Source organism: Canis lupus, chromosome 7 (genome assembly GCF_003254725.2).
Source record: "Canis lupus dingo isolate Sandy chromosome 7, ASM325472v2, whole genome shotgun sequence".
In the NCBI taxonomy this organism is placed as follows: domain Eukaryota; kingdom Metazoa; phylum Chordata; class Mammalia; order Carnivora; family Canidae; genus Canis; species Canis lupus.
In genome coordinates, this window is record NC_064249.1 from 301,162 (window position 1) to 329,102 (window position 27,941).

General features: G+C 42.4%; 1 protein-coding gene across 2 annotated transcripts; it reads left to right on the plus strand.

The window, feature by feature from the left end:
* The first annotated feature begins 363 nt into the window (after nt 1-363).
* KLHL12 (kelch like family member 12) lies at nt 364-27,697 on the plus strand. Of its 2 annotated transcripts, none has more exons than XM_025458490.3 (12): nt 364-530; nt 2,440-2,673; nt 6,744-6,897; nt 7,935-8,152; nt 13,637-13,786; nt 15,225-15,339; nt 22,604-22,710; nt 23,778-23,973; nt 24,900-25,058; nt 25,374-25,472; nt 25,806-25,992; nt 26,174-27,697. In XM_025458490.3, the coding sequence occupies exons 2-12, from the start codon at nt 2,479-2,481 to the stop codon at nt 26,298-26,300; spliced, it is 1,707 nt and encodes a 568-aa protein (XP_025314275.1). In that variant the 5' UTR covers nt 364-530; nt 2,440-2,478; the 3' UTR covers nt 26,301-27,697. The 2 variants fall into 2 exon arrangements, with proteins under 2 accessions (XP_025314275.1, XP_025314274.1); XM_025458489.3 differs by lacking the exon at nt 364-530 and adding an exon at nt 845-971.
* Nucleotides 27,698-27,941: the final 244 nt, after the last annotated feature.

Here is a 27,941-nt window from a genome sequence, read left to right on the forward strand (position 1 = left end):
CTCCACTTGGTCGTCCAGGTGCGGGTGGTGCAGGTGGCGGAGAACCACCTCAAGGGGATGACAGGCCCACTGTGATGCCGAGAACGCCGAGGTCCGTGGGTCGCAGGGCTCGGGATTCTCGCCGCTGCCGTGGCCCACGGGGCAAGGCCGCTGTGGTGAAGCACCTGGAGGCGCCCGCGGGTTTCCTCGAGGTGCGAGGGCTCCGGGACACCGGGCAGGTAACAGTCCCTGCAGCAACCTGCGCCTCCGCAGCGGGATGCTCCCGCGGCCCCGCCCCCGGGCGCCCGGAGGTCACGTGGCGCCGTCTGCTCACGTGACGCGGCCGGGGCGGGGCCTCGCGCTGCATTGCGTCATCACGCCGCGCGGCCGCGGAGCGCCGAGCCCGGGCGACCACGGTGACGGCTCCGGAGCCTGCGGGTGGGGGCGGCGGCGGCGCCTGGGCTCCTCCTGAGCCGCCTGCTGGCCCCGCGCCCCTCGGGGTCCCCGCGGGCGGGGGACGGGCCCGGCGAGCCCTCGTGGCTGGAGCCGAGGTGAGTCGGCGCGGCTGTGCCCCACCCCCCCGCCCGGCCGTCCTCTCCCCCGGGGTGGGACGCGCGGGCGCCGGCGGCGGAGGGAGGCCTGCGGCCGGGTTCCTCCCCTTCTCCGCCTGGGCGCCTCCCCCGGACCTTCCGTGGAGCCCCTGCCGGATGTTAGGGTGAGGGTGACCGGCGAGGCCGGGGCGCGAGGGGCGGGAACCGCAGCAGGAAGCCTGCCCTGCGCCCCGGTGACCGCGGTGGGACGCCCAAGCCGTGGACCCCGGGCCCGGCCGAGCCCAGGAGCCTGCCCAGGTGCGTGCCCTGGTGCCTGCCCAGGTGCGTGCCCTGGTGCCTGCCCAGGTGCGTGCCCAGGTGCCTGCCCAGGTGCCTCCCCACGAGCCTGCCCTGGTGCCTCCCCACGAGCCTGCCCTGGTGCCTGCCCACGAGCCTGCCCAGGTGAGCTTTCCCGCAATCGGGCGTCCGTGCAGGCTCCTGTCCCATCTCCGGGGCCACGAGTAAGTAGGCTCCAGGACAGTCTCTTCGGAAACTGCCACAGGCTTCGGTGGATCAGCTCTTACCCTGCGACATGGATGTTGCAGGCTGTCGGGGAGGCCATGCAGGGCGCTCGTGGGATGCTGTGCTGACATAGGGTTAGGGGAGGGGAGCACTCAGGACCTTGTGTGTGCTACTCCGAAATGATGGGTGCGAGTCGTGGACCCGTGAAGATCATACTCTGATTTTTTTTTTCTTGGATTATTTCAGAAAGTTTTAGATTCCAGATGAGACTCTCTTAATAACCATCCCATTTTATTCCCCCAGAAATTGTTCCTTGAAACAAAAAAAAAAAAAAGTGTCACTAAAAGCCTGTCAACAAAGTAAAAAGTACATTGGTGTTTTTTTTTTTAATATATGTTACTGAGTTTATTTAATTGATGCATACAAGTGAACTTTGCAAGCGACTGGGTATGGCAGTAAAATTAGTAATGGAGTTTTAATAAGTTTCTGTCCTAGTAGTTAGGCTCTTAGTTTCAGTATAGGAGAATTCCTACCGCACGTTTACTAGTAACATATTGGGGGAAGGCCCTTCCGCAGAAAAGCTTCGAGAACTTAATCACGTGAAAGTCCATAGGTAAGCTTGCAGTGTCTCCATTATTCAGCGTATCATTTTAAGAAGAAATCCAGGTATATTTGGAAGTTATAATTTTGCATACTTCTTTCGAAAAAAAGTACACTTTCACTGACTCTGGCCTTTATCGCTCTAAGTCAAACAATTTTTCTTTTCTTGCATTTGATTTCTAAGTAATAACTCCTGTGGTAGGAAAAAATATATAAAACAAGGCTATTTTCTAAATACTTGTCTACTTAATCTACTCAAGGATATTAAATAATAGTGATAATCACACCTTTAGGAAATTTTGGGGTTTTTAAAAATATTTTATTTATTCATGAAAGACACAGAGAGAGGGGGGAGCAAAGAGACACAAGCAGAGGGAGAAGCAGGCATGCAGGAGCCCGAGTGGGACTCAATCCCAGGTCTCCAGGATCAGGCCCTGGGCTGAAGTTGGCGCTAAACCACTGAGCCACCCGGGCTGCCCAAGTTTTATGTTTTCATTTTATCATTTGACATGACAGCATTGTGAAGCTATGCAAGATATGTGTGGTTTCTATTTACAATAGTTGAGTGTTGATCGTAATAAATGTCAAGTGTTAGGGGTGCTCCATATTAGAATTCAGAGGAAGAGGTTGTGTTTACTTGGGATAGTTAGTGGCTGGATTGTTGCGAGAAGACCAGTAATAGGCGTACCCTCTACTTGCATTTGGGTCTGAGGAAGCGTCCTTAATTATGTAGCTTAATTGTGTGGAATATGTTTAGTTCTCCTAGTCCTTCAAGCGAGCTCTGGGTTTTTTCCTCTTGTACTTGCAGAATCCAAGGACCCCTTTCATTCTTTCTCCATATTGCTTGATGGGAGGCATTATGGCCCCCAAAGACATAATGACAAATACTCATGCTAAATCCATCCTCAATTCAATGAACTCTCTCCGGAAGAGCAATACCCTCTGCGATGTGACTTTGAGAGTAGAGCAGAAAGACTTCCCCGCACATCGAATTGTGCTAGCTGCCTGTAGTGATTACTTCTGCGCCATGTTCACTAGTGAGGTAAGTGGTAAGTTACCAGCTTGCAAATGGAACTCACACTTGTAACCTTATAGTTGTCTCATTTCACTGAATGAAATAGTAGAAATTTGATGTAGTAGTGAATTCCTATGGTATATGGTGGGTTAGTGGGCGGAGTCTGGTCCAAATCTGCCTTTTGACTGTGTCTTATTTTCCCCATCTCTAAGTCAAGGGTGATAGCAGTATGCGATCACACACGGTTATTGTGACAGTTCTTTGAGAAAACCACATCTGAAGTATTTAGAACAGTGTCTGGCATGTGGTAAAACACAAACGTCAGCTACTAGATTTTACTTATTTCTAAAAATTGTTTTGCTGTTTTTTTTTTTCTCCTTCTAAAATCAAATATTTTTAAGTGAATACTAGGGGGATAAAGGGAAGGGGAGGAGAGAAGATGCAGTCCTCATCCAACTCCACCGAACAGTAGATGAAGAAAATCAACATTTGTTCTACCCATGTAGATTTCAGATGGGAGGAGGACTTAATGACTTCATGACTGTGTAGGCGTGTGAAGTACAACTTGGAAAAAGATGCTGACTATGGAGTATAAGCAGTTAAAGGGAATAAAGAAAAGGTTGACAAGATAAAAGGTTGTGCTTATAGGTATTAAAGACTGTGGGGTGTCTGGGTGGTGACTCTGTGGGTTAGGTGTCTGCCTTCTGCTCAGGTCTTGATTCTGGGCTCCTCCTCCACGGGGTCTCTGCTGCCCTCTCCTCCCCCCAGCACCCGAGTATTTGTGCTCCCTCCCTCCGTGTGTGTGTCTCAAATAAATAAATGAAGTCTTGAAAGGCTTTAGGGGCTCCCGAGTGGCTCAGTCAGTTAAGCATCCAGCTCTTGGTTCCGGCTCAGGTTGTGATCTCAGGATCCTGGGATTAAGCCCCTCCTCCCCTCTGGCTCCCCTTCAGCTCCCTACTCACCACGGAGTCTGAAGATTCTCTCCCTCTGCCCTGCTCCACAAATAAATAAATACATCTTTTTAAAAAAAGATTGGTTTAGTAATTGACAGAGCACTGTAGAGTGAGGCTGTTGAATATATTGTGAAGTACTGTTAGAAAGCCAAACAGCAGAGAACACTGCACTTTTCTATTTTTTCAAAATCTCAAGTCTGATTTTTAAATTTTAAGTCAATTATCTTGAATTTTTGTTAAAGATTTATTTTAGAGAGAGAGACCACACAAGAGCAGAGGGAGAGACAGAGGCAGAGGAAGAAGGGAAACAGACTGCTGAGCATGGAGCCCGTCACAGGGCTCGATCTCAGGACCCTGAGGTCATAACCTGAGCCCAAATCAAGAGTCAGGAGTTGGATGCTTAACCAACAAGGGTCCCTTGTCTTGAATTTTTTAAGCTTGAGTGAGAATACACCAGTGTGTATTATATCATGTACATATACTTATATATATGCCTAAAATATCACATTACGTTAATGTAATTTAAAAAAAAATTTTAAGAGAGCACACAAAAGTGGGGGGTGGTTAGGAAGGGTGGGTGGGGAGGGGACAGAGGGAAGGAGAGAGAGAATTTTAAGCAGGCTCCATGCCCAGCAGGGAGCCTGACACAAGGCTCAGTCTCTCAACCCTGAGATCTTGACCTGATCTGAAATCAAGAAGAGTCCAAGGCTTAACTGACTGAGCCACCCAGGAGCCTTTTTACAAATCTTGTTACAAATCTTGTTAACCACCAGTGTTTTCTTTAGTTAATCTCATCTCCTTAGTGAAGATGTTGCTGTTGGATCTGAATAGGAGAGGTGGTAACATAAAAATGACAATAACTTCTTTTTATGGGCCAGGTACTGTGTTAAGTGACTGCTGTATTTCTTTCATGCTAGGATTAGATGTTACCATTTCATTTTACAAAAGAAGAAACAAGGGCTCAGATATTAAATGACTTGCCTAAGGTCACATGGCTTATAAATGGTAGAGATGGGGTTTATTCCTAAATTTTCTGACTCTAAACCCAAACAATATATGCCATATTTGAAAAGCTACGAATATATGCCATATTGCTTCATACAAATCTTACTTGCCTTATAGAAATTTTGACTTCTTTGCTTCCTCAGCCTCTGATATGTGGATTTTTATATTCTATAATTTCAAAGAAAAAATAGTTTATGATGCTCTGAGCCAATGCTCGGTCACATGGCTGGTAGAAAAAAACATGGAAACCTGACAGATATTCCAGCTAATTCAGGCTAATTTTAAAATGCTCTTGTGTAATACATCATCACACATCCCTGTCCCATATTGTGCTCCAGAAGGAATATCTGCCCAAGAGCATCAGAAGGACTTGGCATTTAACTGGGTAAGGAAGGTTCTCTCAGCAGCTGCTGAGCATGAAGTACTAATGGATCAGGACTGCTGACTACTAATTATATGTTGTGCATACTGTTCTTTGTCAGCTTGAGGAAAATTAGTCTGTCTTTACTCTCTCTGCACGTTGAAATCTGGAGTTCTATAAAAGAATTCCTTTTTCTCATCAGTGATTATTTTATAGTCTTTCTTTAAAAACTGGTATTAGGCAAGAAAATACCAGATGGTTTTGTCTTTTATTTTTAGGAGCAGTTGATTTAAAGGAGAGGGTTCAGAGACCTGGGTCTTAGGCTCAATTCTCTTAGCTGAACTCTGTGAATCCTGGCAACCATTTAACTTCACTGGGTTGATCTTTAAAATAAAGTAGTTGAACTAGATGGTTTCATTGTTCCCCCCTAGTCCTGAAATGCTCCTCAAATGTGGTCCAACTGAAAGATCATTTGAGTGAAGCAAGAGGGACCTCTGAGTTTTATCTGTCTCTTACTAGTTAAGAGAGCTTGCTTAAGTCACGTAACTTCTTTGAACCTTAGGTCGTTTATGTCTTAAGTGTGAATAATATCAGAACTCTAAGTCCTTATCAGGTTGCCATGAGAATTGGGTGAAATGATAGTAAATAAGTAAATAAGATAGTAAATAACTCTCAGAAAAATTATAAAGCAGATGTAAATGTAAAATACTATAAATTGCTCTGAATTAATAGTGAAATATTTTCATATTTAAGTTATTTGAGAATGGTTTATTGAATAAGAAATTTCTGGAATAAATGTACTTACATATTTTTGTTTGTAAATATTTTTTATTATGTGCAATGCTAATAAAATTTTAGTTTTTCCAAAATAATATACTAGTGACATTTTTAATGTCAGGGATTGATTTTGTTAATGGCTTTGGTAGAGAACACTTTTTGATTATTATTTTGGGTTGATGGAGGAATCAAAGATGATAAAGACATTTAGTTCAGAATTAAAGTACACTGGAGTTTTGTAATTTGAATTTCTAATTAAGGTTAATATGTAATAAAATTTTCATAAGGTTATCGATTTTCAGATAGCTTCCTGTCCTATAAAACTGAAGATTTCCACCCTTATTCAAACAATTTTCTATGATTATCTGGCATCTTCGATATTCATAACTCCAAGAGTATATTCTAGACTAAACATGCCACTAACAATAGAGTCAATAGAGTCAATCCAATATTTTGAGAAAGTATCAAACAAGTTCCTTATATTTAGACAGTGTCACAGTAGAAGGGCCCCTTAAGATGAGCTGCATCTTCTGTCATTACCAAATGTAGTCTAAAGACAAATAGAACAATACTGAGTAGTTTTAGAGAGTCTGGAGCTGTAAGCCACAGGGTCCTCTACAAGCATGAAACTTTATTGAAATTTTGTGTTTTATCTTAAAAGCTCCTGGACACTGATAGTATTTCGTGGAACTTTTGCATTCTATTCTGTAAAAGCTCTAGGCTTGTTTTATTATGAAGGCAGCATTTTAAATTATTCACTGGCAAAATTGATATTCCACAGTGTCACCTCGTCGTGTGCTCTTGGGTTGCATACAGCTGCCCCCAGTTTGAAAAGCTACCAGATACATGGCATACTTGCTTTCTACAAATCCAACAAATTAGACCATAACTTATTAAAGCTGTGTATTCAATTAATGTCCCTTCAAGCTCTTAGATATGAGATTCGGCCTTTCTTTTGTGGGATCATAACCACCATTATTTCACACCCTTTGAATTTTCAGCTTTCAGAGAAGGGGAAACCTTATGTTGATATTCAAGGTTTAACTGCTTCTACCATGGAAATTCTGTTGGACTTCGTGTACACTGAAACAGTACATGTGACAGTGGAGAATGTACAAGAACTGCTCCCTGCAGCCTGTCTGCTCCAGCTGAAAGGTACGGATGCTAACATTGCTGACCTGCCAAGGCAGCCTTGGAGATGTTTAAAAATAACGATATGAACTTAATTATGGACGTTATGGAGACAGACTGTGGGTGCTCACGTTTACTGCCTGTGGCACAGAAGATCAGATTTCAGTCATAATATAAAAGAACGTCTCCACATACGAATATTTGGCTCTTTAGAAGAGAGCATTTACATCTTTTCCATTTTTTAAAAAATAGAAGAGGGAATGCTAACCACATTTTCTTACGTATATGTACACAAGAACTCTGCAAGGAAACACAGAAAACTGATACTATTCACGGCCTTCATGAAAGGGAACTAGAGGGCCAGGTGGGTAGGGAGGGTGGGGAGATTATTCACAGCAAACCCTTTTGTACTTTTAATTTTTGAATCATGTAAATTATCTATTGAAAATTTAAGTGGACACATAAAAATGAAAGTACATAATGTTTTTACAGGGCTAGACATTCCTGTTCCCAGTCCATCTTTCTTGCACTAATATTTCTGCGATTTTCAGTTTTTCTAAACACGTGGTTGAAAATTTTCTTTTTTTAATACGTAATTGAAAACTTAGGTTTGTACTTTGAACTTTCCAATTAGAGAAATAAAAGATTGGTGTTAGTATCTCTAACTTTTCCTTCATAGGAGTCTTTCAGTAAGTTTGCATATAGAGTAAACTTAGGTACATTATATCAAATTATGATTGGTTTTATAAAAGCTTGATTCCCAAGAGTTGTATGGGCATTTTGGATTAATTGTGCCAGTGTCCATAGAAACAATTTGTCTTACTATACTTATTTTAAAGCTGAATCAGACACAGTTATAAAGGCCTTGCTTGAGGGTCACATAGCGCAGGAGACAGAAATTGCATTTGAATTCCTTAAGCGTAAAATTTCTAACCTGATCATTCAGTATTGAACCAGGATTCCTCTGTTACCATGAAGAGAAGGGGTTTCGATCCAAGAATGTAGACCAGTTCACACCTGGTCAAGTATCCTGAAGTGTTCATTGTCTGTGTTTGTCCTAGGTGTGAAGCAAGCCTGCTGTGAGTTCTTAGAAAGTCAGTTGGACCCCTCTAATTGCCTGGGTATCAGGGATTTTGCTGAAACTCACAATTGTGTTGACCTGATGCAAGCTGCTGAGGTTTTTAGCCAGAAGCATTTTCCTGAAGTGGTACAGCATGAAGAATTCATTCTTCTGAGTCAAGGAGAGGTGGAAAAGCTAATCAAGTGTGATGAAATTCAGGTACAAATTTGGCTTGGTATTAGGGTTTCTTCAAGACTGGGCCATTACAGAACTTGGAAAAAGCAAGGTGGAATTACTGTGCTTCTATAGCAGGGCATCTGAAGTATCAATATTGGCGGGCAGCCCCGGTGGTGCAACGGTTTAGTGCCGTCCGCAGCCCAGGGCGTGATCCTGGAGACCTGGGATCAAGTCCCACGTCAGGCTCTCTGCATGGAGCCTGCTTCTCCCTCTGCCTGTGTCTCTGCCTCTCTCTGTGTGTCTCTATGAATAAATAAAAAATAAAAAATCTTTAAAAAAAAAGTATCAATATTGATATATATCAATATTCACTCAGAGCCCCTGAAAGTATATGCCAAATTTATTTGCACTTTTATGGGAGGGAGTTAGCCACCTTCCTCAATATATGATCCCAGTGGTGAAGAGTCACTATTAAAGAGAGTAGAATAAGATATTGGAAGGAAAGTAGAGTTCTGTCGAACACTTCTCTATTACCCATTCACTCATTTTACAAACGTTGAGAATACTATACAGCAGTAGATAATCTCAAACTCTATGTGCCAGATGCTATGGATCCAAAAGTGAGTAAAATGCAGTTCTCGTTTTCAGTAATTCAGTGTAGTGGTAGAGACAGATAAAAAGACAAAACTTAGAGAGTCTAATGAGAATAATGAACTTATTCAAAGTGAAGAAATTAGAAGAAGAATTAAACCTTCCAAGTTAAAATTAGAGCAAAAAGGAAGTGAAAATAGGTTGGCAATCATAAGCAGGCAGCAGATTCTAAGTGCCTAATGAGGGTATGAGGGGGTGGGAAGAAGGGACATGTGAACTAGGCCTGGAAGGAGTCATGTTTCACCGAGCAGAATAGAAACCACCTGTGGGTGGGCAACGGTTCAGGGATGTACCCCAGCAAGAAAGATCTTTGTCAGTCCTGACGCTAAGTCATAGTGCCAATAGTTCAGCAGAGTTTTTATTGCATAGAGGTGTGTAGTTTGGCTAACAGTTGGAGTGAGAAGTCCATTATAGAGCTATAGAGGTCTTTGAAGCTCAAGGCATTAATCTCTAGTGATCAGATTCTCTAGTTAGTAGCTCCTAGAAAATGCCTAGCAGAGCCAAGTGATAGGAAAGAAGTCCATCTGTAAGGTTTTGTTTCCTCCAGTCAGGAGAAATTCAATTCTCTAGGAACGCCAAGAGTTCATTGGTTTTCCTCTCATTCTCCTTTGAATTAGTGGATTCCCAGAAGTTAGTGGCACTTCAGTTGAAACAAGAGATATATTGAAAAGAATCAAAGTCTGATAAATAGTCAAAGTGTTATAGAAGGAATTTGCTAAAAAAAATCCTACAATATACTTCCGTAAACCAAATGATAACCTATTTTGTTAAAACTAGGATTCTCATGTAATATAATAAAGAGTCTTAATATTTTTTATCAAATTTTAGCCAACTTTTTCTTTTTTTGCTTTCCCTACTTTTTTTTTTTTTTTTTAATTTTATTTATCCATGAGAGAGGCAGAGACCCAGGTGGAGGGGGAAGCAAGCTCCCTGTGGGGAGCCTGATATGGGACTCAGTCCCAAGACCCTGAAGTCGCACCCTGAACCAAAGGCAGATGCTCAACCACTGAGCCACCCAGGCGCCCCCGCCCCCCACTGACTTTTCTTTTCTTTCTTTTTTTTTTTTTTTTTTTAAGATTTGATCCATTTATTCATGAGAGACACAGAGAGAGAGAGAGGCAGGGACACAGGCAGAGAGGGAAGCAGGCTCCATGCAGGGAGCCTGATGCGGGACTCGATCCCGGGTCTCCAGGATCACGCCCTGGGCGGAAGGCAGAGGCTCAACCGCTGAGCCACCCAGGTGTCCCCCTACTGACTTTTCTGAGGGAAAATTGGTTAAGGCACACTGGTGACATTGTTTCCAGCTAATGAGGAATCATTTTCCAATTTGACATGGTGTCATATTAGTCCAGAGAAACTGCTGTTACAAATGTTACTGAGCCAAATATTTGCTAAAGTTTTGTTCTCACTCTTGCTATGGCAGGACATTGTGTCCATGCACTGAAATTTCACGTATAGACAAATGGCACATTCTTCTGACTTGGAAAACTGATAACTTGCTAGGATATCTTGATTCGTCTTGATTTATCCATACATTAGAAAATAATAGTGAATAGAATGAGCACTAAAGACTTGGAAGTTCACTGCACATAATAACAAAAGAGATAAACTTACTAAACATTTACTGTTGGTTCCTTTATTTAATTTTTACTGGGCACTTACTGTGTGTCCAGAACAGTTCCAGGTGCCAGCAATCTGACTGTGGCCAAAGCAGATAAAAATCCCTATACCCTGGACTTTCCTTTCAATGGGTACCATTCGTGGAATATCACATCTTATGTAGTTCTCAGAACTGTCTCTGTTTTTCAGAGGCAGAAACTGAGGCTTCAAAGGTACCCACCATACTAGAGCCAGTGAGTGGTAGAGCTAGGCCTCCTATCCGGGCAGTCTGGCTCTGGACTGAGAAACTATGAGCAGATTGCCTAGTTACTTTCTAATTGACCAAATCAGCAAGCAGTTACAGCAATCACTTATTTTAGAACTATATAGACTTTGGAATAAAATTAAATGGAGAGCAGGAAGAGCAAAAGACTAACATTTTTGTTCAGAAACTAAGGCGAAAAGAGTTTGAGAACTCTTTTATATAATCTTTTTTCAGCATCTGTCAGGACTGTTTTTTTGTTTATGTTTTTGTTTTCTGGAAAGACAGCAAATGGCACTTTTTTTTCCATGTACCAGTCAGAAAGAGGAACCAGACATATTACTTCCCAACTAATACTTCCTCTAATTGTATAAAACGATAGTACTTAACCCAATGGGAAACAGTATAATGTACTAGTGAAAACAGCATGGTCTTTAGAATCAGGCTGGGGTTTATTTTGGCTGTGTGACATGTGTTAACCTAACCACTGATCTTCAGTTTCCTTTTCTGTAGATAATAGTCATGCTTAGTGCATACGGCCATTCTGATCATTAAATACAAGTATCCGTGCCTGATACATAAAATAGTTCTCTGTGAAATCTATTATTAGGAAATTTTTCTTCGCAGTGAGGCATTGATGCAGGGGTGTTTTCCTCCTAATTTAGCTATTTCTCTGCAATTCTAGTTTATTCTGTTTTCAGTAAGATCAAGGATCTCTGTTCATGATTGAAAAACAACATCATAAGTTGATATATCTAATTTAACCTAGAATATGTCAGAGCTAGCATGTAGCTGTTTATGACTATTAGCTTGTCATTCTTGTCTTTAAAAATTTTTGGGGGGGGATCCCTGGGTGGCACAGCGGTTTAGGGCCTGCCTTTGGCCCAGGGCGCGATCCTGGAGACCCGGGATCGAATCCCACGTCGGGCTCCCAGTGCATGGAGCCTGCTTCTCCCTCTGCCTATGTCTCTGCTTCTCTCTCTCTATCTCTCTCTGTGTGACTATCATAAATAAATAAAAATTAAAAAAAAAAAAACTTAAAAAAAATTAAAATTTTTTTTTTTTTTTTTTTTAGTTGTGGACAGCCTTCTGCACACTCCTCTGCATCTAATCCATCAGTAGGCTGGTCAGTTTGACCTCTCATAAATTCAGTGCATAAATTTCTGTCACCACTGCCATAGTCTAAGCACCCACCACCTTTTGCCTAATGTGCTAGAGGAGGCTCTAACTGATGTCCCAGCCCTTGGCCTTCCACACTGTTCTGCCCACAGTAGTCAGGGTAATCTTTACAGACCTCAGTATGCTCAGATCACAAGCTTGGGTGAAACCTCTTAGTGGGTTTCCCATTGCTGTTAGAGCGAACTCCAGTCTTCTAATGCTCTCTCTGAGCTGGCCCTCGGTCACCTCTCCAGCTCAATCTTTTACCATTCTTCTCTGCCTCATTCACTCTGCCCCACCAGCCTTCTGTCATTTCTCACACGGTCAGTTCGTTTCTGCTCTAGGACAGTGCTATCCAGTAAAACATCATGCGAAGATGGAGAGGATCAATAGTTGTGCTGTCTGGTTTGCTAATCACGAGCCACATGTGACTGTTGAGCACTTGAAATGTGACTAATGGGACTGAGAAGCTGAGTTTTTATTTAATTGTAATCAATGTAAATATAAATAGCCATACATGGCTAATGGCTGTCGTATTGGACAGTACGGCGCTAGGGTTTTTGCTTGTGTTCTTCTGTTTGCCTTGGAGTACTCTCTTACTCTTCCTGGCTCACTGCTACTCATCCATCAGATTGAAATCTGTTTCTTCTGCAGGGAGGCCTTTTCTGACCCATCAGTCTAAATTAGGAAATCTCATGTTGTCTGTCTGTCTCTCTTTTTTTTTTTAAGATTTTATTATTTATTCATGAGACACACAGAGAGGCAGAGACACAGGCAGAGGGAGAAGCAGGCTCTATGCAGGGAGCCTGATGCAGGACTCGATCCTGGGACCCCGGGGTCACGCCCTGAGCCCAAGGCAGGTGCTAAACTGCTGAGCCACTCAGGGATCCCATCATGTTGTCTGTCTCATAGCCCCTGTACTTTTCCTGCATGGTATTTAATGACATTGGGATTGTTCATTTTACTGTTATCTCCCCATGTAAAAGCAAAGTTCATGTCTAATTTGTTACCGATGTAAAACCAGCTTCCAGCATTGTGCCTGGCACTTAGTAGATGTTTGGTAAATCCAGTGAAGGAACATTCTGAAATATTTTCTCTATTTTTAGTTCTTGGGAAAAGTTCACAGAGTGATGTCTTAATCTAGGCACTGTCATGTTCTGAAAGGTATCTCAAAACAGATACGCTCCCCAGGTGATTAATTACATATATCATCTCAAAGCCCAGCGCCTGCCAACTGGTAATTGTTCAGATACGAACTGACGATTCTTTGGAAACTGCAGTGCTATAGCATAATGATGTGAGAAGTTCCTGCCTTACAGGCTTGATGGAGGAGTTGGGGAGCAATTCTGGAGGTCACTAGACTACACTTAACATAAGTTGTTTTCAAGAGCCGATTTTGGAGGTGCCTGGCTGGTTCAGTCAGTAGAGCGTGCAGGTCTTGGTCTCAGGGTCGTGAGTTCATGGCCCACATTGAGCACTAAACATACTTTAAAAAAAATAAAGCCAGTTTTGAATAGGGCAACAGATTCCTCCTCCCCCTGTAAAGTCTCAAAAACGACCAGAAAAAATATTTAGGAATGGAAAAACCTCTGAAGTCAAAGCCGACTGGTGACTGATGGTTTATTTGGCGCTGTCTCAGATTCTTTACCCCATTCGACTGCAGCTCTTTTGTTGGTCTTAGTTGTGTCAGACAAGAATGGTTTCCCAAGAGCTTAGCTATCTGGAAGAGAAGAAATGATGGTGGTAGGGAATAGGGAACAGGAAGGAGACAGGCACCAATAAGGCACCATTACTTTCTGAGATTGTGAGATAATTGGAAAAGCAGAGTTCCATGAGGTGTAATTATACATTTATAGGTAGATTCGGAAGAGCCCGTCTTTGAAGCAGTCATCAACTGGGTGAAGCATGCCAAGAAGGAGCGTGAAGAATCCTTGCCTGACCTGCTACAGTATGTCCGGATGCCCCTGCTGACCCCCAGGTACATCACGGATGTGATAGATGCTGAGGTAAGACCTGCAAAACACATAGGATCCAAAACCTTGAATATCTCTTGCAGCTTAGTATTGTGTACTCAGGCCTCCCAGTTAGCCTATCTAGGAATGCCGGAGACGGTGGTTGCGAGGTCGTCTCCCCACAATTGCATGGCAAGTCAGCCTTCTGGAAATGGAAATCTATGGTTTAATTTTCTGTTTTCTTGTCTTTTTGTTTTATATATTCTTATGTGTTTTACATAAGCAACATCAGATGATAACGTCCCCTTCATCAAACATAAGTTGTTCCAAACTACTCTAAAAAAGATGCTTTATCAAGTCTCTGTTTTTGACCTCTCGTGAAACCAACACAAAAGTAGTTTAATGGATTTTAATATCAATTTGGGTTATACTGTGTTTTTTTTTTTATACTGTGTTTTTTTAATAAAAGTGTTTCTCTAGCCCAAGTTCTTGGTGTGTGCTGTGTTTTCATAATGTTTACCATATATATCACCGATTGACCTAGACCAAACAAGTACTGCTGTTTAACATACAGGTGAAGCCCAGGTCAGTGAATGCATTCCTTCTGGCCCAGCCCCAGACCTCTTGGGGACTTAACTACATATATAGTTTTCCAGGTCACATTAGAAAAATTGCAGGCTGGTTAGTGCCATGTGTCAAACTCTTCTCATATTTGTAATTTCTTTCTAGCAACTCCTGTAGCCATCATGTCTATTTCTTTATATAGTGATCCATAGCTCAGACTCTCGAGTCAGACTCAGGACTGAAATCCCAGATTGACCACTCGTCCTGCCCTGAGGGAGCCCGGCCTCACTCCCCTTCTCTCTCTGAGCTCCTCTACAGCTCCTCACTGGCTGAGCCCAGCCAGAACCCAGAGGGCCTGGGGACCACATGACCTACTTCATGTAGGCCAATCTCCTAAACCAGCAAGCAGAGTGGAGAAGGATGCAGAGTGAATCTAGGAATGTGAAGAGCTGCCCATTACAGAGCGCCGTCAGGTGGAGACAGAGGCATTGTGACGGTGCTATGAACCTTGGGGAAATTATTTCAGATAAGATTTACTATTTCTTATCATCCCAGGAATTAACAGAAGCCTTTTGGTTGTCCCTTAAAATTTTTATTAACTATTACGCACTTAAGTTTGTGTAATCACTGGAAGGATATACAAACAAACAAATAAAAGTAGTTAATGCCTAGTGCTGAGGTGGATAGGGAATATTCCTCAGGATTTCTTTTTATGTCATTTGATTTTTGAACCATGTAATGATATATTGTCTATTAAAATTTTTTAGTTTAATTTGTGGAGACTACATAATTGCTAGCAGCCCTTCTGGAACCACAGAGCTTTAGAAACTGGTTTTCTCTACCAAGAAGTTATTTCTTATATGTGCCATTTATATTCATATTCAAGATGTGGCCCCTGTGGCTCATTCTACCATCTGCTGTGTTTCAGCCTTTCATCCGCTGTAGTCTGCAGTGCAGGGATCTAGTTGATGAAGCAAAGAAGTTTCATCTGAGGCCTGAACTGCGAAGTCAGATGCAGGGACCCAGAACAAGGGCTCGTCTAGGTAAGCTGGCATCTTGGCAGAAGGAGGGGATATTTTTCAACTCCCCCTTGCCAGGTGGCATGATGTAGTTAAAAAGAACATTCAGGAAGAAATACAAAGACCTGTTTCGGACCTGTTTTTAATCTTTTAGTAATGGCGTCCTCTTGGACAAGTCACTTCACCACTCTGAGCTCTCCTATAAACTAAGGATACCTTCCCTATGTATTTGACATACCTGGAGGATTAAATGGAATAGAGTGTGTAAAAGCACTTTCTAAATTGTCGAGTATTATGCAGCATGAGTTATAATTTTATTTCACTATTTTTGGAGTCCTGTGAATTAGAAATTATTTCAAATGCCAAGTTGTATTTCGCCATTCTGGAATAAAACGAGGAAGAAAAAGCAGCAGGACAGTATAAAGTACAGGGGTGTTGGTAGTGACGTACAAGAGTTCAGAGCCTGGACTCTGGAGCCAGACTGTGTGGGTGCCGATCCCAGCTGACTACTTGGCACGTATATTAGCTTTGGCAGGAAATCTCACCTCTCTGTGCTTCAGTTGCCTCCTCTCTAAAGTGGGATCATAGTTTTACCTCAAAGGTGGTTATGAAGAGTTAAATGAAGTGATTTATGTAAAAGGCTTGGGCTAGTTCTTGGCACCCGACAAGTGCTGTATACATTAGCTGTTATCTTAGCAAAGAGACTTAGGTTCAAATCACAGCTCCACCAGTGACTGGTTGTTTGACCTTGGGTAAGGTATCAATTTATCTGAGCCTGTGCTTCTGCCTGGAAAATGAGGATACTAATGTCTTATTTCCCTGGATGTTTGTGGAGATTAAATGCCTGACATTGAAGCTGACGGGTAGTAAGTACTCAGATATTACCTCGCTTCTGTTTCCTATCCTCCCTATTCCACTATTGTAGGTTATAAATGATCTATGGGGTGGTGTTTTGTTTTTGGTATTGTCTATTTTTTCTCTTACCTAACTGTGGACTCGTGTATATGAGGGTGTTAATTGATAATTAAGCTGTTCACTGATAGTTTGAAGTAGAATGATTCGTGGGCAGCCCCGGTGGCTCAGCGGTTTAGCGCCACCTTCAGTCCAGGGCGTCATCCTGGAGACCTGGGATTGAGTCCCACGTCGGGCTCCCTGTATGGAGCCTGCTTCTCCCTCTGCCTGTGCCTCTGCCTCTCTCTCTCTTTCCTCTCTGTGTATTCTCATGAATAAATAAATGAACTCTTAAAAAAAAAAATAAAGAATGATGACTCATCCCCTGATTTGTTTTAATTGTATAAGTACCATATGTCAGTGTATGTCAGTATGGAAATGTTAGAAATACAGAGAAGATCTTGAGAGATTCGAATGTGATTCTACATGCCCTTAGGGTATTGAGGTTATTTTTCTGAAGTTCCGGAAAACAAATTCTGAAGCTGTCTCCAGCTAGATTCTTTTTTTTTTTTTTTTTAAAGATTTTTCTTTATTGAGACACAGAGAGGCAGAGACACGGGCAGAGGGAGGAGAAGCAGGCTCCCTGCGCGGAGCCCGATACAGAACTCGATCCCAGGACCCCAGGGTCACTCCCTGAGCTGAAGGCAGATGCTGAACCACTGAGCCACCAGGTGTCCTTTCAACTAGATTCTTTTATTAGCATCTCCTTGTCAGTGTCTTAGAAATAAATTGTTCCTACTATCATGTTCTCTACTCATCTCCCTTCATAGCAATTGCTAAACCAGCTACCAGGATAATGACTCTTCTGCATACAGCATAAAGAAATTAAATTTACAGCTACATAAAGATGGCATTCCAAATAATGGGTGGGGATTTTGTCTTAGTTATTTACTTCTTACCCATAACTCTCTCACAGAGAATACAGTGGATATTGCCATTTCTAATTTGTCACAATCTCCTTTTCTGAGCTAAAGAGCAATACATGTGGAAATGTCGTCTCTGAAGCCTGTGATGTTAGCAGTCCTGCAGTCGTATCTACTATAGTCCTCTGACTGCATACCACAGCTTGCACACATTCCTATCTCCCCTCCCCAAATAATGACAAGGGTGCTGTCAAGATGCCTTGGCTTTACTAATGTGCTTTTTCATACTGTTTTTGTCAGGCGTTTTAGACATACTCTCCTCATTCTAAAGACAAAATCTAATTTAACAAGTCCCATCCCCTGCCCCCTCCTCCCCCACCCCATTCATTGGCAAAGAACAAACAGGTTTCCTTTTTTTTTTTTTTTTTAATATTTTATTTATTTATTCGACAGAGAGAGAGGGGCACAGGCAGAGGGAGAAGCAGGCCCCATGCAGGGAGCCTGACGTGGGACTTGATCCCGGGTCTCCAGGATCACACCCTGGGCTGAAGGCGACGCCAAACCGCTGAGCCACCCAGGGATCCCAAACAGGTTTCCTTCTACTCAGTCCTTTCTCTAGCTCTTTTCATGTTAGTTTGAGTAGTAGTCCCCAACTTAGGGTCTGAAGACATTGAAACACTTAGAAGTTAGAGGAAGACTTAATGAGGCACAGAACCATAGAAGAACTCACAAAGGATAAGGTCAGTGAGTTTGACTAAATAAAAATCATGCACAACATTATAAGACAAATTAGGAAAGTAGATTTGTTACATCGACAGCAGAATCAAGCTCATTTATACATAAAGAGCTCATAACAAAAATACATGAGAGAAACACTAAAGAGTGTACTGGGATGCCTGGGGGGCTCAGGGGTTGAGCATCTGCCTTCGGCTCAGGAAGTGACCCCGGGGTCCCGGGATCGAGTCCCACATCAGGCTCCCTGGAGGAAGCCTGCTTCTCCCTCTGCTGTGTCTCTGCCTCTCTGGGTCTCTCATGAATAAATAAATAAAACCTTTAAAAAAAAAAAAAAGAAAGAAAAGAAAAGAACTGGAATTTCAAATTCAAGCATACTTATCACAGGGTTATATGTGATTGTTTATAATCTCAAATTACAATAACATCTGAAATGCCTAAGAATAGTACAATTATGTATCAAAAGATTTTATTAATATCTTGGGAAAACTAAATATAAACAGCTGGAAGTGGGGCGCTTGCTGGCTCGGTTGGTGAAGCATGCAACTCTTCATCTCAGGGTTGTGAGTTCAAACCCCACATTGGTTGTGGGTGTAGAGATTACTTTAAAAACATAAAATCATAAAAATAAAAACAGGATATAACTAATATGGTCCCATTTATGTTTATAAATATTTAGAAACAAGCCTGAAAAGGAATAATCTCTTACATTTTGGTGTGTCTTCATATTGTGGAATTATGGATAAACATTTTTCATAATATTTGTCTATATCTTCTAAATTCTTTTAGCAGTGAGAATGTAGTTTATGTATGTTTTATAATCATAAGAAATATAACTTCTAAATCTTTTTAACCAGGGAGTAATAGTAAGTAAGGATGACAATTACATTAATCTTCAAGTTATGTTTTATATTTTCTAAAATAAAATGGCTTTCGTGCTAGAAAGAGCTACACAGACTAAAAAAAGACATCAGAATTGATTAAAATGATGTTCATGGTGAAATCACTGGTGCTCTCATACTTCTCAAAAGTTCTGTTGGCATTTACACGTAACTCCAGCAGCAATGGGGAAGTTAGTTAGATGCAGCTTGGTAGATAATCTTTTTTTTTTAAGATTTTATTTATTCTTGGCGGGGGGGTGGGCAGAGACACAGGCAGAAGGAGAAGCAGGCTCCATGCAGGGATCCCGACGCGGGACACGATCCCGGGTCTCCAGGATCATGCCCTGGGCTGAAGGCAGTGCTAAACTGCTGAGCCACCCGGGATGCCCAGTAGTCTTTTAAAACACAAGATCTAGGGACCCCTGGATGGCTCAACGGTTAAGCGCCTGCCTTCGGCCCAGGGTGTGATCCTGGAGTCCCAGGATCAAGTCCCACATCGTGCTCCCTACATGGAGCCTGCTTCTCCCTCTGCCTGTGTCTCTGCCTCTCTCTCTCTCCTTCTATGTCTTTCATGAATAAATAAATAAAAATCTTAAAAAAAAAAAAAAGATCTAGGGAAAATAATGAAAAGAGTCCTTCATGGCAAAGAAGTTTAGGAACCAATGGTTTAGGGCCCCAGGCATTTAGAACCATAAAATCCCTGGGAGATTCACACTGACACCTCTGTCCACGTTGCACTATAGACATATGACCAGAATGTTTACTGAGAAACTTTGAACTAAGAACAAGTGCTGTTATTTCTCTGGGTTTTGTGACCTAATCTAAATATTTCTTAATCTGTTTCTATGTCTCCATCCTTCATAAGCTGCCTGAGTGAAACCATATTATCAAGAAAGAGTGGATTTTTTCTAGGTTTTTTTTTTTTTTTTTTTTTTTTTTTTGCTGTTGTCATTTTTCATTTCTGGGAATTACATAAAGCAGCAAGAATTACAGCTGGAAACAGTGGACATTTTTTTAAATGTGCAAAACATAGAAAATACCTCTCAACTGTGGAGTATTTTCATTCTCTTAGCCATACAGATATCATTGACTAGCATCACTTTTTTTATTATTATTTTTTTATTTTTTTTTATTATTTATTTATGATAGTCACACACACACAGAGAGAGAGGCAGAGACATAGGCAGAGGGAGAAGCAGGCTCCATGCACCGGGAGCCCGACGTAGGACTCGATCCCAGGTCTCCAGGATCGCGCCCTGGGCCAAAGGCAGGCGCTAAACCACTGCGCCACCCAGGGATCCCCACTTTTTTTTTTTTTTAGAGAGTTTTATTTTTTTATTTTTTAGTGGTGAGGAGGGGCAGGAGAGAAAGAATCCTAAGCATGCTCCACACATATCATGGAGCCTGACAGAGGGCTCCATCTCAGGACCCTGAGACCATGACGTGAGCCAAAATCAAGAGTTGGACACTTAACCAACTGAACCATCTAGGCGCCCCCTGGCATCCTAATTTATCTATAAAGGGAAATGTGTGTGGATAGAAGGACTGTTTGTATCTTCTCTATTCAAGTCAAAGGGAGAAAAGAGGTGCCGTAAGAAAGGGGAAAATAAGAGAATGATGCTTCCAAGGAAGAAATAAATACTTTGTGGTCCTGGCCTCTCCTAGGTTGAAGGCATTTTATGCACAAATAAGCTTAAATGAAAGGATCCTTTGTTCAAATGCTTTACTTTTCTAAAAGAAACTGACTGCTGAGACCTACTTACTGGCTCACCTTGGAAAAGGGTTCATTTACTTTATTTGGCAAGTACACAAGAGAGATGCCCTCTTTAATGAGGTTAAACTTCAGGGTTTATTTGTGGGTTATTAAGATAAATTTTAAATATATACAGAAACAGAAAAACAGATTCCCCATACCCATCACCCCATTTCAACAATTATCAATGCATGGCCTATTTTGAAGCAAATCTCAGGATGTAATTCCATCCATATATATTACGCTTTCAAGTGTATTTTTGAAAGATATTGCTTTATAAAAATATATCTAAAATGCTATTTAGATTTATTAAAAATATATCTAAAATGCCTCACTCTTCAGAGGAAACCCACAAGCAGTTCTATATTTTCATCAGATATCAATTACTTGTTCATATTTCCCCAGTTTCTGTTTGAACACTTAAGTTGCCCCAGTCATCATGATCCAGACAGAGAAGGTCCACATGTTGCATTGAGTTCCTATCTCTCTTCAGTCTCTTTTAATCCATGGGTTTTTCCCTCCTACTTTGGTATTTCCTTGCAATTTATATGTTGAAGAAACCAGGCTGTTTGACTTGTAGAATTTCCCACATTCTGGATTTTGCTGATTGCATTCATGCAGTGTCATTTAGTATGTTCTTCTGTCCCTGTATTGTCTATAAACTGTATAAACTGGTGATTAGACTAGAGGCTTGGTAAATTTTAAGATTCAGGTTAATTTTTTATCAAAAATACTACATAGGTGATGGTGGTGTACTTCCTATTTGAGCTAAGATTCTACTATAAAGTAGTTTCTTTGCTTTTCCCTAATGATTATAGTAGCCATTGATGATAATTGTCAGGGCCATTTACTTCATTAGGGATGTATCTGTGTTTTTGTCCGTTTATAGGTACTCCATTTGCTCTTTCAAGTTCAGTCACTTTTAAGATCGCCTTGGTCTCCAAAATGCCCTCCTAGAGGGGATCCCTGGGTGGCTCAGCGGTTTGGCGCCTGCCTTTGGCCCAGGTCACGGTCCTGGAGCCCCGGGATCGAGTCCCACGTCGGGCTCCCCGCAGGGAGCCTGCTTCTCCCTCTGCCTGTGTCTCTGCCCCTCTCTCTCTCGCTCTCTCTCTCTCTCTCTCTCTGTGTCTATCATGAATAAACAAATAATTTTTTTAAAAAAAGCCCTCCTAGTAATTGAATTGTACGAAATGCTCCATTCTCTCCATGAGCTCTAGTAGAGCACATGTACAGAAGATCTTCTCAAAAGACTTTGCTCTTTGAAAAAGGGCAAAAGAGAATTATTTTATCATGAGAAGGCCTTATGGGAGAGGGGAAAATATAAAGGTAATCAAAATACCTACTTTGGAAAAATAGTAGAGAAAAAGACTCTATTTAAAAGACTGCTGTTATGATTACCTGGCAGTTGTGATGACTTGGCAGGGAACATGGTCATAAAGTTGGCTAAATTGGAAAAATTCTTGGAAAGAGATTTTTTAAAATCTATTACTTGGTTTCTTAAACTATAACTTCTAACTTCCTTGAGACAAGGTTAGAATATTCTTTCCCCATTACAAAACACTCCCATTTTGGGGACGCCTGGGTGGCTCAGTGGTTGTGTGTCTGCCTTCAGCTCAGGGCATGATCCCAGAGTCCCAGGCTTGAGTCCCACATCGGGCTCCCCACAGGGAGCCTGCTTCTCCCTCTGCCTGTGTCTCTGCCCCTCTCTGTGTGTGTCTCATGAATAAATAAATAAAATCTTAAAAAAAAAAAAAAACTCCCATTTTTAGTTTTACAGGCTGAGAAGATAAGGGAGCTCCTTTAGCCCCCTACCTGCACTGAGAAACTCACTTATATCAACTAGAGTCCTCTAGATAGGTTGGAATGGTATGATGTGTTGTTCAAGTTTGCCTTCTGGAGTTTTATGTTGTCCTGAAATTTTAATTTCAGAGATCCAAGTCCTCAAGAGCTAGAGCCTCATTAAAAATAAAATATCCTGTTAGGCAGCCTTATGATGACTGTCCTATTTTAGATTCCTTCTCTGGGCCACATAAAATCCTACAACAATTTCTCCTTATGTTTCACCTCAGACGGTGAAGTAACCTATGTATCTTCTCCTTTGTCCTCAGGAGCCAATGAGGTGCTTCTAGTGGTTGGGGGCTTCGGAAGCCAGCAATCTCCCATTGACGTGGTAGAGAAATATGACCCCAAGACGCAGGAGTGGAGCTTTTTGCCAGTAAGTAATGGTGGAACTAGTCATGGGGAAAGAATTTAAATGTCCTGAGTCCCTGACTCTAGATCTTAAGTAACCCAACCCTAAAAATAGCAAAGCCTAGTAACAGCATGATGGTCCTTATAACAGTGTCATGCATGCACATGGTAGGTTCTAAATCAATCAGTCGTTATTGACCTTTTAGATAGAAGATCAGACTTCAGAAATATCAAAGGCCCTGTGTCACATTAAACTTACCTGGCCCACCACTATTTGGGCACCTCCCTGAGCTATCTGTGTAACTCCCAGCTTGCTCTGTTAAACTGCACTCAGTGCCAAGTTATTTTAAATTGACCTACTGTTCATTTGAAGTCTAAAGTTTGTATCTTTCTCCCTTCATATGTCTCTTTTTAGTGCTGGATGAACAATAATAATCTTGAGAAAACATGAACATCTCTTTTTATTTATTTTTTATTTTTTAAATGATTGATTTGAGAAAAGGATCCAGTAGGGGTGGGCAGAGGGAAAGGTAGAAGGAGAGAAGCATAATTCTCACTGAGCATGGAGCCCAACACGAGGCTCAGTCCCACAATCCTGAGATCATGGCCCGAGCTGAGATCAGATGCTCAATTGACTGAGCCACCCAGGCACCCCCAGAAAACATGGAAATCTTTTAACCTATCCTACTAACTTTTAGGACCCCAGGCCCTTTGATTAACAGTTTGGGGATACTTTTCTACTTTATAGAAAGATACTATATATTCCAGTTCTTTAGCCCTGGAATAGACAGTGGAATAGAAAGGAATCAGATACTGGATAATGGAAAGACACTAAACTTTTTGGAAGCCTTGGAAAGAGACACCTGTCCAGAAGGGTTACATCTTTAAAAGCATCACAACAAGCAAGAGGGTATTCATTCAGCAGGCAATTGGAGACCACTTGAGGGTGAACCACTGTCTCAGGAAGGGTTCGTGGTGACAAGTGAAGAAGGAGAGGGATGTAGATAAAAACGGGAAGGTCAGCAAAAGGTGGTAGGGTCTAAGACTTACATGACTGAAATGATTTGCACCTCTTCTCTCCTGAATCCATAGAGCATCACTCGTAAGAGACGTTATGTGGCCTCAGTGTCCCTACATGACCGGATCTATGTAATTGGTGGCTATGATGGCCGTTCCCGCCTCAGTTCAGTGGAATGTCTAGACTATACGGCAGATGAGGATGGGGTCTGGTATTCTGTTGCCCCTATGAACGTCCGACGAGGCCTTGCTGGAGCCACAACCCTAGGAGGTATGCTTGGTGTGCAGGGCACTATTTCCATTTTGTTGGGCCAGATCAGGGTTCATACCATTCCTGTTGTCTGGCAGGAGCATGAAATGTGGAGGATACTGGAAGGTTAAATATTTCTTTTTGCTTTTGGAAATATTGTTACCAAAGCTTTTCAGTATTAATGGATATTTCAACACCGATGACAGAGTTGGTAAATCAAGTTCCAGTGTGCTCAGTGGAGAATTGGTGCTAGTTATATTTTTGCAAACTCCAGCTGGTCTTTGAATGCTTTTGAGGATTCCATCTGACCCCATTCTTTTTACATGTCTTTTCTTTTTTTTATGATTTATTTATTTACTTGAGAGAGAGACAAGAGACAAAAAGACAGTGCATGAGCAGAGGGAGGGACAGAGAGAAAAGTAGACTCCCTGCTGAGCTCAGGGCTCAGTCCCAAGACGGGGATCCATGAGATCATGACCCGAGCCAAAGTCAAACATTTAACCGACTGAGCCACCCAGGCACCTCTCTGTGTTTTTGTTTTTTGTTTTTTTGTTTTGTTTTGTTTTTAAGATTTATTATTTGAGAGACAGTGTGAGCATGTGCTAGTGGGAATTGGGTGGGGAGGGCCAGAGGGAGAGGATCTCCAGCAGACTGCCTGCTGAGCACGAAGCCTGACATGGGGCCTGATCCCAGGATCCTCCCAAGATCATGACCTGAGCCAAAATCAAGAAGGACGCCCAGCCGAGGCACGTAGGCCCCCCCCCCCATCTTTTTAGGTGTCTTAACCGTGATGTCTTCCTTACCTATAAAACTTAATTGGCTTACCCAAGAAAAACACTTTGGTTTTGCTCCCAAACATTTGAAAGACTTGTGGGGAATTTGCAAAGAGAGGAGTCCTTAGAAATCTCTCATCCTCTAATAGTCTGTGATTCATTCATTCTGAGCAGATATGATCTATGTGTCTGGAGGCTTTGACGGAAGCAGGCGTCATACCAGTATGGAGCGGTATGACCCAAACATTGACCAATGGAGCATGTTGGGAGATATGCAGACAGCCCGGGAGGGTGCCGGGCTAGTTGTGGCCAGCGGAGTGATCTACTGCCTAGGTATTCCATCTGGGAGGGAGAGATGGGCGGGAACTACATGGGTGGCAACCTTTGGGTGGGGATCTCTTTTTATCAAGATGAAGTTCATAGACTTGTTTCAACTAAAATCCTAGTCTGTCATCCTATTTTTTCTGTTAGCTGGGATTCTTTTTCGTGGAAGCAGGAAACCGGGTACTGTCAGATTTCTCTTTGGATTATTGGAACTCTTAAGAACTAAAACTGAAAGAATTAGTTGAAACACTGAGAGAAAGACAGATTGGGAATGGACGTGAGGATTTCCCAATATTTCTGAATGGTCTGTACTTTGTTTTTCAGGAGGATATGATGGCTTGAATATCTTAAATTCTGTTGAGAAATATGATCCCCACACAGGACACTGGACTAATGTTACACCAATGGCCACCAAGCGCTCTGGTAAGCCCAGTCATACCTAAGGGAGAGGACAATAGACCGTGCTGACAAATCTTTGTATATGCAGTGGTGGCCCAAAGATACGGTATCAGCAAATCAGTTGTAGTTCTTTCTTCACTTACGCTTAGAGTAAATGAGGTTCCACATTCTCTCCTTTGCTTGTCTTTACATATAGTGAGAATAAAGACAACTAGATTATTCTAGGCCTGTCTGGCCTTTGTCCACACCCTCAGCTGCTGTAGAATTCAGCTAGCTTTCAGTGATCGTGTTTTGTTTTTAGAATTCTGATCCTGAGCTTAGTAGTGTTTACTTGCTATACCTTTTTTTTTCCCCCAGGTGCAGGTGTAGCCCTGCTAAATGACCATATTTATGTGGTGGGGGGATTTGATGGGACAGCCCACCTTTCTTCTGTTGAAGCATACAACATTCGCACCGATTCCTGGACAACTGTCACTAGTATGACCACTCCGCGATGTTATGTCGGGGCCACAGTGCTTCGAGGGAGACTTTATGCTATTGCAGGGTAAGGATTTGGAAGCCAGACCAGAGTCCTCAGGGATCGAGGACCACATGATCCAATCTGAATTTTTGGATCAAGACTGGCTTTGGGTTGGGGGAGACATCTCCAGTGGCCGCCTTTAATGTAGGACTGTATGGAAAGGATTAGAAAGTTCATTTTCTTCTTTTGCTTCTTCCCCATTCAGATATGATGGGAATTCCCTGCTGAGTAGCATTGAGTGCTATGACCCTATCATCGACAGCTGGGAAGTAGTGACATCCATGGGAACCCAGCGCTGTGATGCTGGGGTTTGTGTTCTTCGGGAGAAGTGACCATTGTTGGAGCGCCATCCAGAGCTAGTGACCAGTCCAAGGGACAGTTTACGGGAGAGTCAAGGATCCTTTCCAGAATATCTATTTCTCACTGTGTGCACAGGGTAATTACAAGCACCAGTGCAGTGATGATTGTACTTATTTAACACACACTCCACCTTACGCTGGTAGTTGTCCCTGAGGAGGGTGGGTAACAGACACTCAAGGGAAGACAGTGCATACTGAATGGATCTGAGAGGCCAGGTCACCTCTTCTGGTCTAGACAGCACTCTCATGTGCTCAGGAGAATCTCTGTATCTGTTGTGCCTCGTGTATTGCAGACACTTAAGAATCAGTGTGACCTACAGAATGTGGGCAGTATCCAGCGTAGATGATCGGAAGGATACCAACTTGAGGAAGCTGGGTAAAATCCAAGTCTTGTTTTCCAGGAAGATCTTTCCTAGTCTACAGTAGCTAGGGGCAGCAGTTCCATTCTGGAGGATAACAAAGGGGAGAGCCCCCTGTCCCACTTTGGGGGCTTGGAGAGAGTCCTGCCACTCCCTTCAGGGACAGGGTTGGTATATCAGAACCAGGTTTAGAGTAGGGACATCAGAAGAATTTGATGGAAGGTGAGTGAACTGAGAACACCACTAAAGTATAACCTGGAAGACTTAAGAGAGGGTGGTCATACTGAAGGATCTTTTTATTTCCCCATGGACTTTCTGAACCAGAATGGTGCGCGTCTTGGCACCAGAGACTGACAGAGTAAGAGTGAACGAGTGTCGGGATGGGCAGAGATGGAATGAACGTGGGAGTTCAGTATGCCTGGGAACAAACTAGAAGTACCTGTGATTTTACAATCGTCTTATTTCCTGCCAGGGCTCATCTACCCGTGGCATGGTTTGCCTTGAGTAGGTGAGACACTATCTCTCTGTGTTGAATCAAATACTACTACACTATTATACTTCATTACTATTTATTTGGGGTGGGGTGGGGGTGGCAGCAGCCAAAAAGTTCAGCTACCTGATTACTGCCCCATTCTTTTAAGGGCACCCTTCTGCTGAGAAGTGGTTTTTCTGCTGTGTTTGGTACAGTTCATCCTTTTCCTACTATAAGGCCCTCGCCTGTCCTTAGGGTGGATTTTATTTATCCCAGGACAGAATAATCAAGAACAACCAAAATCCTTTTGTTAGTTCCAGTACTTGCTATCGCCATTTCTGAGCCACCATTCAAGGCTCCCCCTGTGTTTTGGAGTGAAAGTCTTAGTTTTGTGGGTATTGTAAGTGTGGGGATGTGATAACCTAAAGAAGGATGCACTTTCCCTTTATTCTGAAATTCCATTTTTTTCTCTTTCCGAGTTGTATTGACCTCAAGAGTTCATTTCCTTTGTATTTTTTTAATAAAATATTAAAAATCAATGGTCTCAAATGCCTATAGGAGAGTTTGTGGCTAACCAGCATGGTCTTGCAGATACTGGGGGTGGGGTGGGGAGGGGGGAGCAGGCACAGTGATCAGCTGTATGTCTTCTCTCTCCTCCCTGTTACCCTGTGTGTTTGCCAACTAGCTCCACTATGTTTCTCTGACATGGGTAAGAGGTAGCTACCCCTTTACCCTTGCCAAGATTCTCATCAGTAAAGTATTTATATGAAATTGCATGTTTAT